Raw genomic sequence first — 14,764 nt, forward strand, 5'->3', positions numbered from 1 at the left:
AGTGTAGCATAAATAGCACCAATGGAGTTATGTTATGCAACTCCAGAACCAATACAGCATAAAATATGTGGCTCAATGGTCAACACACATAACTGACAACCCTTTGTGACACTACAGCAAGAAAAGACATAGAGGTGATGTGTATTCCCATGCTACTGTAATTTTAATGCACAACTGTGCAAATGCACTGTCAGGTGGATAGGACCATTGTATGTTGTAAAAAACAACAACTTTGCATTTGTAGTGACTTTTGCACTAATAAGATGTTAGTCAGACATAGATATGGAAATGAGGACAGGTTTCCATTAGCAGAGGAAGAAGAGAGCTTCAATTCCCACTGGGCCCAATGGGTAACCTTGGACAAGTGACACTCTCTGTCTCAGAGGTAAAGAAGGGAAAACACACTCTGGAAAAAAATCCAAATACCTACTTGACTATGGAAACCCACTGGGTGACCTAGACAAGTTACATTCTCTCAGCCTTGGAGAAAAGCAAAGGCAAACCTCTTCTGAATAAATCTTGCAAAGAATACACTTATTATAGCTTCATTGCCATAAGTCAGAAATGACTTGAAGGCACACAACAACAACAACAACAACAACAACAACAACAACAACAACAACAACTCCTTCAGTTACAAACTCAGTTTCCACCTAGTTATGCATTTCGTTGCATATACTTTTGGATATTCACCTGTACAAGGTTACCATTCAACATCAGGGCTTCGTAACACATTCTGCCAACCTTAGATGACATTGGTGTTTGTTTCTACCTAAGGGTGATGATACAGTTTCTTCAGTTTTGCAATGATTTATATGAAGGTACATCATCCCTTCAATTTAAGCTCTATAGAAAGCACCGGTTCTTTCAATCTGCCCAGGTTTCCCATTCCTGTTACTGTGTATCTGAAATACATTGCTAGACATTACTGGGGATAAATAAGCAGTGTATCACACTTAGCATACAAGATGGATGCCAATGCACCAAAATCCATATACTTAGGATTGATGCTATTCATTCCAGCTTGATGCTGAAGAAATTTATTGGAGGGCTAGTGGAGTTTGTCTTCAAATCAAGTCAGTCTCCTTTATTTGTATTATATTTCTGTTTCAATCAAGTTGTGCTAGAGAACATGCATTCGCCTTGGTTTGCCTGCCTTAATAAAGAACAGTGAGTCCTGCAGAAGGACTGGAGGGTTGCAGTTATGTGCCAGCTGGCACTCTGTATCCATGGATTCAACCATCCATGGCTAGAATATGATTTTGCCTTTTTAGATAAGAGACACCATTTTGCCACGCCACTGTTTATAATGGAACTTGAACACCCACAGATTTAGTATCCACAGGATGTCCTAGAAACAAAACCTAGCAGAAACGGAAGAAATGAAGTGATGTTATCTCTAACTAGGTTTGAGCTATAATGTAAATCTGGAAACATAGATTCTGCAGGAAGGGTCAACACAACTAGCCTATTATTTGAAACCTTTTCAGTTTCCAGATCTGGTTGTCACCATTCAAATGCCATTTTATGCTTGATACTGACCACTATGTGCCCAGAGAGGTTCCCTCAAGGGTCAGTTCTGGTCCTTTTGTATTCCTTATCAATGCCTTTCATTCATAGAATCATAGAATAGTAGAATTGGAAGAGACCTCATGGGCCATCCAGTCCAACCCCCCGCTAAGAAGCAGGAAATTCAAAAGGGGTTCAACTAAATGACCCTTAAAGGAAGATTCTTGAAATTCCCAGCTGTCATGGTCCTGCCATCACAACATTCAATTGTGATTCGATTTCAGTTTGATTTCATATTTTCTTTATCACAACTGCTTATTTCCTTTGCTCTTAATGAATCAAAAGCTTCCAAATTATTCCAATGCCAGAAAGAGACAAAAAATGCACCGGTGGCTGGCAGAGGAGAAAAATACCCCCTCTCCAACACAATAATATATCTTAGGACTTGGAGACTGGACACAAAACAGCACACAAGCTGGTGATTAATCTACATATGCAAATGAAATGGGAAAATGGGTAGCTGCAATTTTTGGTGCTAATTACTGCAATTTCAAACACTTGATAAATAGGTTCCCTAATGGAAAATCCTCCTAAGAGAGACGTTGCTAAGAGATTCATGACTTTCCTCACCCTGTGAAAGAATTGGCAGACCCTGGGATGGAAAGGGTGGGGGAGGGAGGGAGAAAAAGCAAAAGAGAATAGGAATATTTAGGATGAGAAAGAGGGTTTTTAGTTGCACCAATTCACAGGACCTACCATATGCCGGATAACAGACCTTCATGCAGCAAACGGCGCTCAATGCTGTTAGGCTGGTGAGACTGCACAGGCCAAAGAGAACTCCGCAGAAGGCATAAAAGGTGCACATGGCATGGCTAAACAGCCACCTGGAAGGGAGAGATAACCAGCGAAAATAAATGAACATCCCAAGGAGGCATAGCACCGAGAGGGATGCTTCAACATCATTGGTCTAAGCTATCATTTGCATAGTGGTCCAAAAGCATCCACAAAACAGGATGTGTGTGTGCTCCGTAAGAGACAGAAGGTGATACTAAGAATCCAGCTACCTTGTAGACCTGATGGATTCTGATACCACTTTAACTGCCATGGTCCAATGCTATGAATCCTAGGAATTGTAGTTTGGGGAAGCACCAAATCTCCATCCTTTAATGGTTTCCTAGTTTCCTAGCTTTCCTATGTTTTTCTCCCATGTAAAAGGTTGAACTGTTTCTCCTAGGACACAAGTGTCAAACTCAAAGCCCGTGGGCCAAATCTGTCCCTCCATATCATTTTATGTGGCCCTCCAGATGCTGAACTATAAGCCCTGTATTCCTCATTAGGCATCATAATTAGAGCTGATGGGAGTTGTAATATAATAACATCTGGAAGGCTACAGCTGGTTCTGTTTAGTCAGGATAATGGCATTTGAATTTTGATACAAGGCTTGTGGATATGATGTCTGACTGTAAAATGTTATTTATCCCTTCTTCAACCTCAGAGCCACACGTGCTATTGGGTAGCAATTCCAATTATGCCCAGTTTGCATGGCTGATAATCAAAAGTGATAGGAGTTGTCATTAAATAACATCTAGGAACCCAAACTGGGTAAAACCTAAAGAGCACTGACTACTATGTAAAACATTATAGTTGGTCTTCTATACCCAGGAATTGTTTGTCCATGATTCAATGGCCCTTACAAGGCAACCATAAGGCTTTGACATCCCTGTCCTAAGACTTAAGGTCAATCTAGATTAATGGTATAGAATCATAGAATTATAGAGTTGGGGGAGACCACAAAAGCCACATAGTTCAACCCCCTACCATGCAGTAATACACAGTCAAATATATTTGATCATCCAGCCTCTGTTTAAAAACATCTTGAGAAGGTGACTCCACTACACTCTGAGGCAATATATTCCACTATCAAACAGCTCTTACTATCAAGAAGTTCTTTCTAAAATCCAGGTGGAATTTGTTTTGCAAAAAGATATGGTAAGCATCTTTTTTTTTAAAAAAAAGAGATACTCCCTGAGGTATAATACCCGTGTGGTTTAGTTATTTGAATGTTGGACTTTGACTTTGGAGACCATAGTCTGAATCTTCACTCAGCTGGTTGATCTTGGTAGAGTCACATTCTCTCAGTCTCAAAGTAAAACACCTGCAAATCCCCTCTGGAAAAAAAAAAACCTTGCAAAGAAAACCTGTGATACAGGGTTGTTCAAGACAACTGGAAGGCACACTACAGCAGCAAAGTAGCAAACTTAGCTGTTTGTCATTGCACATTATTGTCATCAGCTACATAGTATGCTGCATTTAGAATGCTTTGCTTTATGCTTGGTCAATGGAATTTAAAACTTCAAATGTGAGGAATGCATGACTGGGGAGAATCCTATGGTTGGAGTAAAACAGCTTCAATGCAGGGAATTTCTATTAATATCTATTTTGACTATGCTTCTATTATTTTCTCTTTGGTCTAACCCACTACTGAAATGTGGTCCTTGAGAAGTATATCTTTTATATGAAAGAAATTTCTGTACCTCATGTAAGACTCTCTTTTTCTATATATTATTTTTCTCTATATATCATTTATCTACCCACTCATCCATCCTTTTAAAACAAGAATCATTGCTTATACAGAGTGAATACATTAATGTTCAATGTAATGTTTATAGTTTTCACATATAAAAAAACCAAAATTAATAACTGAGCACTGTGATTATGATTTTCCAATATAAATTTGAAAATAAGCAACTTTCATATATTTTACAAGTTAAGCAAATCTGAGAGTATTCTGTTTTTGTCTACATCTTACACGTGTGTCTAATGGACAGGAGGAGGAGCAAAAAGCCAAACAGGGTTCAAAAACTTGCTCTGGATTAGGTGATTTCACATAGAGCAGTCCACACATTTTCAATTGAAAAAAGTAGTTTTGAAATTGTCAGGATGCTGAATTCAGCACCCAGCTGAATAGCCAGAATTCACAGTCCTATCAGCATTTAGCCAGATTCCACATGGAATCATTAGAATTATAAAATTATAGCATCACTAGCTGTGCCCGGCCATGCGTTGCTGTGGCAAAATGGTGGTGGTATTGGTTAAAAATTGTTGTGTAATTTTTATTTGACTTTATTTGCATTTTTTATTAATTTTATTGTAAGTTATATTTTTATTTATTATATTTTATTATTTTCTTGTATTATTTTTAGTTATTTTCTGTTATTATAGTATTTTATTGTATTAATTTTTAGTGTTATTTATTAGTTTTTATTGGGTTGCTAGGAGACCAAGTTGGAGGAGCTTAGCCTTCTAACTGGCAGCAATCGAGAAAAGCAATTATTACTCTCTCTCAAATTAGGACTTTATTTTTCTTTTCTTTTTATTGTATCAACCTAGAGGCGTGGATGATGGGTTGTGTTGTCAAATTTCGAGGTTGGGGGGCCTGTAGTTTTGTTGTTTTGTGGGTCGCCATGATGCCATCACTCTTTTATATATATATAGATAGAATTAGAAAGGAACACAAGGGCTATCTAGTCCAACCCCCTGTCATTCAGAAATACACAGCTAAAGCACTCTTGATAGATGTCCACTAGGGCTGTGTGATCAATGACAAAAATGTTTCAAAACTCATTACAAAATCAGGGGGCACCAGTGTTACATTTCTAAAGTGTTTCTAAAGTATAGTTAGTGCAGTTTTCATTACTAAAACAAAAGTAAGGAAATTTTGTTTCTTTTTTGTTATAGTAATTGTGCATGTGGGAAAAATTCAAGGGCTCCCTTCTCATTTTTACAGCTAAAAGGGTGAAACTTGCTACAATGGTAGAACACTTTTACCACTGTTAGCTCATCAAGTTTCAGAAGTTTAACTTACCTATAGATTTTTTTGGGGAATTTCCAATGTTTTTATAAACAACATTTCTATTTTAAAAATAGGAATGGCAGGCCTTTTGGCTTTGCTTGGCTTGATTGCACCAAACAAGCAACTGAAACTGACTTTGGAAGGCTTCCAAGATTTACAAAATTAAAATAAAGAAGTATTGGGTAAGTTTTGATTCTTAAATTTTTGGTGTGGGCCATGCCTGTGAGTTGAATATTGCATCAGAAGTACAAATTTAATGTATTTGATCCGACTTAAAATTACTAACGAAAAATTTGCACAGCCCTAATGTCCACCCAACCTCTGTGTAGAGACCTGTGTAGGGAGCTGGAGAATTCACTCCCTTCTAGATCGTCTATTCCACAGTTGAATAAGTAAAAAAAAAGTATTTCTAATATTTAGATGGAATATCTTTTCTAGTATTTTGAATCCATTGGTTCATGCCTTGATACCTAGAGGAACTGAAAATAAGCTTAATTTTTTTCTATATGAAATTCCTTGAGATATTTATATTTAACTATCAAGACATCTCTCAGTCTTCTTTTCCAAGCTACATGTACAGAAGAGTTCTAGGTGTGGAATTCATGGGATACTAGTTAGATATAGATCTTTTCTTCATGGCACATGTTTCAGATGAGCTGCTTCCCACAGATAATTATTAAATCTAGGTAGAACTATGAAAAATTGCTTATGAATTACAATTCTCAGAATTATCAGGTTAGCAAGGCCTACTGGCTCATATTCAAGAAACAGTAGTCCAAAAAAAAAAAAGCAAGACTTCAAAGCTCTAAAATGGAAAGGACTCAGTTGTGATGAGCAGAGTGGTCCTGTAAATCAGTTCTAAGGCTGAGCCACACTATATATGTTCCATAAAGAAACATATATAGTCTACATCTATAGGACGTTCTGGAGGGGATCCAATTTGCATTGAGGCTGTGACGTGGGGAAGATAGGAATTTATTGTTCATCTATGCCTTGTAGCCTCAGTGCAAAACTTGCCTCACCACACATAGTGTGATGACCCATGGGCCTTGTAGTCCTGCTCATGACATTGTGATGCCTGATGAAGAAGAAAACTTGGGTTTTTTACCTTCCCAGTCAGAACTGGATTCTTCCCAGACAGATTCTTCCCAGCCAGATCTGGGAACCTTGCACCTGCAAGAGGGTTATGTTCCAGAAGTATGTCAAACAAACACTGAGGCTACATCTCCTGTGTTTTCTCGCCATGAGTTTTGTAAACAACAGAGAGGTTTGGAAGCGGCCTCGCGCAGGAGTGCTAGAATAATTGCTAAGAATTTAGCCAATTAAGCCTGCTTTCCATGAGAATCTTTAAGGAGTCAAACATCTGGTCTCAGAGATTAGCTTTCGTTTCTGGTTCCCAGAGAACTGCTCTCGGCGGGAAAGTTAGACTCTATATAGGTGTTTTACCCGCGGAGTAACTTTGCGGAGTCAATTCGTCAGCCTCCGGAGCGAGTTGTGTCTGGACAGCGCGCTCCGATCCAAGCCTCGTTCCTGTTCAAGCCTTGTTCTTGTTTTCAAGCCTTCGCTCCTGTTTCCCAGCCTTGTTTACCTACGGACCTTGCCTCGCCTTTCAGGACTAAGCCTTGCCTTGTTTCACGGATTTTACCAAGTAATTCCACGGATCTTGTTCTTGTTCCTTGTTACCTTGTGCCACGATTCAAGCCTTGTTTTCAAGTATCAAGTTAATTCCTAGCCTTGCTCAAGTTCATGGACTAAAGGACCTTGTCATCTCCCCTCACTTTGCCTGGCAAAGTGAGTGTTTCGGTTATTGGATTACAACTTTGGACCTTAATATTTCATATTGGACATTGTTTCTTTGGACTAATTTTGACCTTTCCTGAAAGGTCTGCTTCTGGACTAACTTTTACATTTGCTTTTATTAACTTTATATATTTCCTTAATAAAGATATTAGATAGAATCTGGCCTCTGCGTATGGTTATTGGTGCTCTGTAGCCTGGGTCGTGACAGTTTGACTCCGCCACCCTAAGCACCAATTAACCTCGGCCAGAATGTCTACCGGAGCCGGACCTGGACCGGGCGGCCAGCCGATTACCTACACCATCGACAAGGATGAGGTGGACCGAATCCGTGATAAGCTCAATGCACAGGATGGGGAAATAAAGGGTTTGAAGGAACGCGGAATCCGTCTTCCGGCCATGGCGTTGCCAACCAAGTTTACTGGAGAAGCTTCTAAGGTTCATGTTTTCCGTCGCCAATGCCAAGCTTATCTAGAGGCCCGTGCTGCCGAGTTTCCCCAAGAAGACATCAAGGTGGCGTGGGTTTACAGTCTTCTAGACGGGCCAGCGGCCAACTGGGCGACGGCACTGTTCGACCAAGCCTCTCCACACCTAAGATCAGCGCAACGCTTCTTGGACCACCTTAAGGAGACTTGGGGAATCGAGGACAATTTGGAGGCAGCCGGTCACAAACTCCGCCGCCTCTTCCAAGGAGACAGACCCATGTCTCAGTACATAGCCGAGTTCCGAGTGCTGGCCCACAACACCGGCTGGAACGATGTTGCCCTCAGAGGACAATTTCGGGAGGGTCTCAACATTGAAATGCTGGAGGAAATCTCCAAGGTGGATCCTCCCCAAACGCTTGAAGCACTCATCGATCAATGTTTACGGGCCGAAGTCATGATTGCCAACAGGAAACAGTGGGTACGAGGTCAGAGCGGTAGAGCTGGGGCAAAACCCCCCGCTCCCGCCAGCGTTCAGCCGCGTCCAGTGTGGAGACCCCCACCACCATCCCCATACCCCAGAGGGAGCGAGGAGGTGCCGATGCAGTTGGGCAATGTGCGTCCCAGATTAGATGCCGCCGAGAAGGCCAACGCCTAAATCTCTGTTGGTATTGCGGGAATGGGGGCCACTTCGCCAGAGAGTGCCCAGCCAAAGGGAAGCCCGCCGCCCGTCTTGCGGCGGCGTCCTCCACGGAGACGAAGGCGTCTGAGGCGGCTGGCACACAGCCGGCGGGGGAAGCCAACGACCGGGCGTAGAGAGGCTCGCCAACCCGGTCAAGAAACCCATTCAAGAGCCGCCAACCGGGGTCCTGTTCCTTCTAGTGGTCACCTTATGGTCAGCAAAAAAGGGACCCGTCATGATCCACGCCATGATAGACTCAGGAGCTACCAACAATTTCATTGATAGAGAGTATGCCGACTCTCTGGGATTACAATATCATGACTTCAAGAATGCCCGTGTGGTGCAAGCCATCGATGGCCGCCCTCTCAAGACGGGCCCCGTAAGCCAGTGGTCGGAACCCACCAGGATGTGGATAAGGGAACATATGGAAGAGATTTCCTTCTTTGTTACTGAGGTTCCCCATTTCCCTGTGATTTTGGGGATTCCATGGCTGACACTTCACGACCCAAGCATCTCCTGGTCCAACAGAGAACTGCAGTTTGCTTCAAAGTACTGCCAAAACCATTGCCTCGTAGCCAAGGTCTGCCATGCCACAGACACCGAGCCCATTATCACCTTGCCAAAGAAGTACTCTGAGTATTGGGATGTATTCAATGAAAAAGAAGCCGAAAAATTACCCCCACATAGACCTTATGACTGTGCCATTGACTTGGTGGAGGGGGCCCCGATCCCGCGAGGGCATCTCTACTCCCTGACTGAACCAGAGCAAGAAGCTCTCAGGGAATTCATAGAGACAAACCTTCGCAAGGGATTCATCAGACCCTCTCAATCCCCAGCCGCCTCCCCAGTGATGTTTGTGAAGAAGAAGTCAGGGGAATTACGCTTGGTGGTGGACTACAGAGCATTGAACAATATCACTAAGCGGAACAGCTATCCCCTGCCCTTAATCTCGGATCTACTAGACCGACTTCGAGGAGCCAAGGTCTACACCAAGCTGGACCTACGGGGGGCTTATAATCTAGTTCGCATCAGAGAAGGGGACGAGTGGAAGACCGCCTTCCAGACTAAATTCGGATTATTCGAGTCCCGAGTTATGAATTATGGTTTATGCGGAGCTCCCGCAACGTTCCAGCATTTTGTCAATGACATTTTTCAGGACTATCTAGATCGGTTCTTGATCATCTACCTGGATGATTTTTTGGTGTTTTCTAGATCACAATCAGAACATGAGAACCACGTTAAAATGGTGTTACAACGATTGCGGGATCATGGACTTTATGCCAAGCTGGAAAAATGCGCTTTTGATCTACAAGAGGTAGATTTCCTGGGGTACCGCATCTCGCCTCTAGGGCTCTCCATGGACCCGGCAAAAGTTTCAGCAGTATTGGAATGGCGGGCGCCAACCAACAAGAAAGAGGTGCAGCGATTCTTGGGGTTCGCGAACTATTACCGCAAGTTCATTCCAGATTTTGCCCGCTGGTCTGACCCAATCACCAGCTGCATCCGTGGGAAACAGCCCTTCCGCTGGACTGATCAAGCAGAGAAAGGGTTCCAGCAACTAAAGAAATTATTCACATCCCAGCCAATCCTTCAGCATCCAGATCCTGAAACCCTTTTTGTGGTGCAAGCGGACGCCTCTGATGTGGCAATTGGGGCTGTGCTCCTACAACCGGTGGGAGATCACCTTCATCCTTGTGCCTATTATTCTCGTCAACTAACCGCACCAGAGAGGAACTATACCATTTGGGAAAAAGAACTATTAGCCATAAAGGCAGCTTTTGAAACTTGGAGACATTGGCTAGAAGGGGCCAAATTTCCCATTGAAGTCCACACTGATCATCGGAATCTAGAACATCTAAGAACTGCCCGTAAGCTAAATCAGAGGCAGCAACGTTGGGCTTTATTCTTTGAACGTTTCAACTTCCAGATTCATTATGTGACCCCAGCCCAAACCAAGCAAGCAGACGCCCTGTCACGTAAACCGGAATACGCTGCAGGACGCAAGGAGACCTTTGAATCCCAACTACTACAACCCGAGAACTTTGCCACGCTCACAGTGGGGAACACCAAATCCACTCCCATTGATTCAACTCCCTCTACTCCAGGACCCATCTGTGCTCAAGAAATCAGGGCTAGTCAGCAAGCAGATGCCTGGGCGCAGGACCAACTTCGTCAAGGTCTGCATTTTCCCTTTTCGCTTAAAGATGGACTGCTTTGCTATAGAAATCATGTTTATATCCCACCCAGACCGGGCAGGGAAAAAGCACTTCGTCTGTGTCATGACTGCAAACCAGCAGGGCATTTCGGACTATTTAAAACCATGCATTTGATCCTAAGAGATTTCTGGTGGCCCAAGATCCGCAAAGATGTGGAAAAATATGTCAACACCTGCCCAGTATGCCAGCGCTCCAAGATAAGAAGGGAGAAGCCCTCAGGGCTTCTACACCCCCTTCCTACCCCATCTCGCCCATGGGAAATAATTTCTGCGGATTTTATCACTGACTTACCACCTTCCTGTGGATTCACCACGATCCTAGTGGTGGTGGACCTTTTCACCAAATTAGCCCATTTCATTCCCTGTGAAGGCCTTCCCACGGCCCAAGAGACTGCAGATTTATTCCTCCAACATGTTTTCAGACTACATGGATTGCCCAAGAGTTTGGTCACAGACCGTGGATCCCAATTCACCTCTCGTTTCTGGAAGGCACTACAAAAACTATTGGGCATAGACTCTCGTTTATCTTCAGCTCATCATCCTCAAACGGATGGGCAAACGGAGCGCACCAATGCCACTTTGGAACAGTACCTTCGCTGTTATGTAAACTACCAACAGGACAATTGGGCTTCTCTATTACCACTGTCGGAGTTTGCCTACAACAATGGAGTCCAGGCTTCTACAAAAGAAACGCCGTTCTTTGCAAACTACGGCTTCCATCCACGTTTCTTTCCCCCTGTCATTGAAACTTCAGAAGTTCCCGCAGCAGAAGATTGGCTGCAGGAACTCACAGCGGTGCAACAACTTTTGCTCCAGCAACTGGAACAAGCCAAGGAGGACTATAAACGTCACGCGGACAAACATCGCCAGCCGGGCCCCGAAATCAAGGTAGGAGATCGGGTTTTTCTGTCCACTCGCTTTTTGCCCTCCCATCGCCCTTGCCGGAAGTTAGATGCCCGTTTCATTGGTCCCTATCCAGTGGTGGCGCAATTAAACCCCGTGACTTTCAAACTCCAACTTCCGCGTTCAATGCGCATTCACCCAGTGTTTCACCGCTCCCTGCTCCTTCCGGCGGATGGTGTGCGGCCAGATGTAGACCGGCCGGCCCCCGTCCCTATTTTGGTGGATGGGGAGGACGAGTTCGAGGTTCAGGACATTTTGGATTCTCGCTTTCACCGCCGCCGCCTGCAATATCTCATTGACTGGGTGGGTTTTGGCCCTGAGGAACGCTCTTGGGAAGACGCCTCCACAGTCCATGCTCCTGATCTAACCCGTCGCTTTCATCAGACCTATCCCGCCAAGCCACGACCTCGCGCCTCAGGGAGAGAGTCCCAGTTTGGGAGGGGGCTTGAGGAGGGGGATAGTGTGATGACCCATGGGCCTTGTAGTCCTGCTCATGACATTGTGATGCCTGATGAAGAAGAAAACTTGGGTTTTTTACCTTCCCAGTCAGAACTGGATTCTTCCCAGACAGATTCTTCCCAGCCAGATCTGGGAACCTTGCACCTGCAAGAGGGTTATGTTCCAGAAGTATGTCAAACAAACACTGAGGCTACATCTCCTGTGTTTTCTCGCCATGAGTTTTGTAAACAACAGAGAGGTTTGGAAGCGGCCTCGCGCAGGAGTGCTAGAATAATTGCTAAGAATTTAGCCAATTAAGCCTGCTTTCCATGAGAATCTTTAAGGAGTCAAACATCTGGTCTCAGAGATTAGCTTTCGTTTCTGGTTCCCAGAGAACTGCTCTTGGCGGGAAAGTTAGACTCTATATAGGTGTTTTACCCGCGGAGTAACTTTGCGGAGTCAATTCGTCAGCCTCCGGAGCGAGTTGTGTCTGGACAGCGCGCTCCGATCCAAGCCTCGTTCCTGTTCAAGCCTTGTTCTTGTTTTCAAGCCTTCGCTCCTGTTTCCCAGCCTTGTTTACCTACGGACCTTGCCTCGCCTTTCAGGACTAAGCCTTGCCTTGTTTCACGGATTTTACCAAGTAATTCCACGGATCTTGTTCTTGTTCCTTGTTACCTTGTGCCACGATTCAAGCCTTGTTTTCAAGTATCAAGTTAATTCCTAGCCTTGCTCAAGTTCATGGACTAAAGGACCTTGTCATCTCCCCTCACTTTGCCTGGCAAAGTGAGTGTTTCGGTTATTGGATTACAACTTTGGACCTTAATATTTCATATTGGACATTGTTTCTTTGGACTAATTTTGACCTTTCCTGAAAGGTCTGCTTCTGGACTAACTTTTACATTTGCTTTTATTAACTTTATATATTTCCTTAATAAAGATATTAGATAGGTTCTGGCCTCTGCGTATGGTTATTGGTGCTCTGTAGCCTGGGTCGTGACACATAGCTCGTATTAACTGCAGAAAGGAAGAGAGCTTAAGTTCTTACATTTTCCTCTTCATAGCTATTAGTAGATTTGGATGAGGAAATTAAAGTTGAGAAGATGAAGATAATCTCTGTTTCTTTACCCTAAAGCATCAACCCAATCCATCGTCCCTATGTTGTTTCTAAAGAAAACAAACTTGGAAACAAAAAAAATGGAAGACTCTTACAAAGCCCAGTTTGAACTGATGTTGTAAAATTGCTGATGCTACAGAAAAGAGAAGTCTTAATGTTGCCTGGATAGGAAGCCTAGAGAAGTCGCATTTTTAATCATAGTATTTTAAGAAAGGACTGCAAGGACCATCTGGTCTAACTCTTAACCAGCCTCTGTGAACTTGGGAAAGAATGTGTCTACAATAAATAAAAATGAATTCATGAAGATGTGAGTAGTGGATGAATACATCCAGTTACCTGTGTGCAAAGAAGGATGGTGTGGCCAGTGGAAAGAGGATCACAGTCATGCCCACATCGCTGATGGCGAGATTCACAATAAAGAATTCAGCGGGTTTTAAGATGGTTCTCTTCCGATATGCTACCAGCAAGAGGAGAGAGTTTCCAAAGAGAGACACTACACCTGGAACAAAAACCATGGAAAGCCATGGTCAGTCAGTGCATGATTCAGAAATATTTATACAAATGGTGTCATATTTGCTTACTCTTCACAAACATAAAGGTATGAATGACACAATACACTGATCTGTTTACAGTCCACAATGTTGTTCTTCTTCTGGTTGATGGGAACTATAATGTTTATTTTGGGACTAGGCAGCAATGAATGGTTCTCTTGATGTTGCTGGAGCAGAACTTGTATCAACCTTAGCCAACTTTGAGGACATCTACTGTATAATTAATTCAGTTTCATACCATTTTTACTGCCATGACCCAGTGCTATAAAGTCCTGGGATTTGTAATTTGATGGGGCATCAGCACCCTTTGGCTAAAAAGGCTAAAGGTCTTCTAAAACTATGAGTCCCATGATTCCATAGCAGTGAGCCATGGCGGTTCAAGTGCTGTCAAACTGCATTAATTCTACAGTATAGATGCAGCCAAAGACAGTGGCTAATGATGATGGAGACTGCAGTCCAACAACACTTGGGTGACCATATCTCCTGCATTCCTGCCATTTGGCACTCTTTTTTTTTTTAAACCCTCATATCTTCCTTGCAAGACTTCCTATTTCACAGATAGATGCTGTTACTGGCAATACATAGAAGAATTTACCTCTAGAATAGATCCTATAGAATTTCCCGAATTAACTGAATAATGTCATCTTATCTTGGAAATTTATTTTAGCAATGCATTTCCTTATTTTAGATGGGCCAGAATGAGGGTATAGCAATAGGCGCAAAATGGGAGAACTGCCCACATAAAAACTCTGCTCCTCCATGAAATTTTATTCCAGTCTCAAAATGTATAGTGGTAACTTAAAACTTTGGTTGGCCATTTGGAAATACAGTCTAGGGACCCAAAGAAAAGAGGCAGCCAAACTGATCAAAGGAAAAGTAGATGCATGTGAATAATTTTCACTACTTTACTCTCTGCAATGCTAGAAATTTGGGGATAAAGGGAAATTTCATGGCGAGGGAAAACATTCGTTTTGAGTGACCAGTGCCCTCCCCCCCCCCCCACCTTTCCAGAACAGAAACAAAACAAGAAGATTTCAAAGAGCCTAGTTTTAACTAAGTCTTTGAGCATTCACTGAGTGTTTTTCAATTAATGTTAGTGATCGTTGAAGTTATTCTAATCAGAATAGCTTCGCTTGTGAATGATTTGGGCCACAAATTCCAATCTTCACTTGAGAGAATAGGAGATTTTCAATTAAGACCCATCTTACCAGTTTGAAATCAGGGATGTTCAAATTATTTTTTCCTGGCAACTCTCCTCCTATAGATCTGTTTTATACAAT

At 43.0% G+C, this 14,764-nt stretch overlaps 1 protein-coding gene across 1 annotated transcript in view; it reads right to left on the reverse strand.

The window, feature by feature from the left end:
- The window catches only part of LOC100566300 (opsin-5), a 97,477-nt gene that overhangs the window by 23,578 nt on the left and 59,135 nt on the right, over nucleotides 1–14,764 (reverse strand). The window contains exons 3-4 of the mRNA XM_003220651.4: nucleotides 13,270–13,432; nucleotides 2,266–2,393 (exon numbers count right to left, since the gene is read on the reverse strand). Of these exons, the coding sequence (XP_003220699.1) occupies nucleotides 2,266–2,393; nucleotides 13,270–13,432 (291 nt within the window). The remainder of the gene's footprint in view (nucleotides 1–2,265; nucleotides 2,394–13,269; nucleotides 13,433–14,764) is intronic.

Source organism: Anolis carolinensis, chromosome 4 (assembly GCF_035594765.1).
Source record: "Anolis carolinensis isolate JA03-04 chromosome 4, rAnoCar3.1.pri, whole genome shotgun sequence".
In the NCBI taxonomy this organism is placed as follows: Eukaryota; Metazoa; Chordata; class Lepidosauria; order Squamata; family Dactyloidae; genus Anolis; species Anolis carolinensis.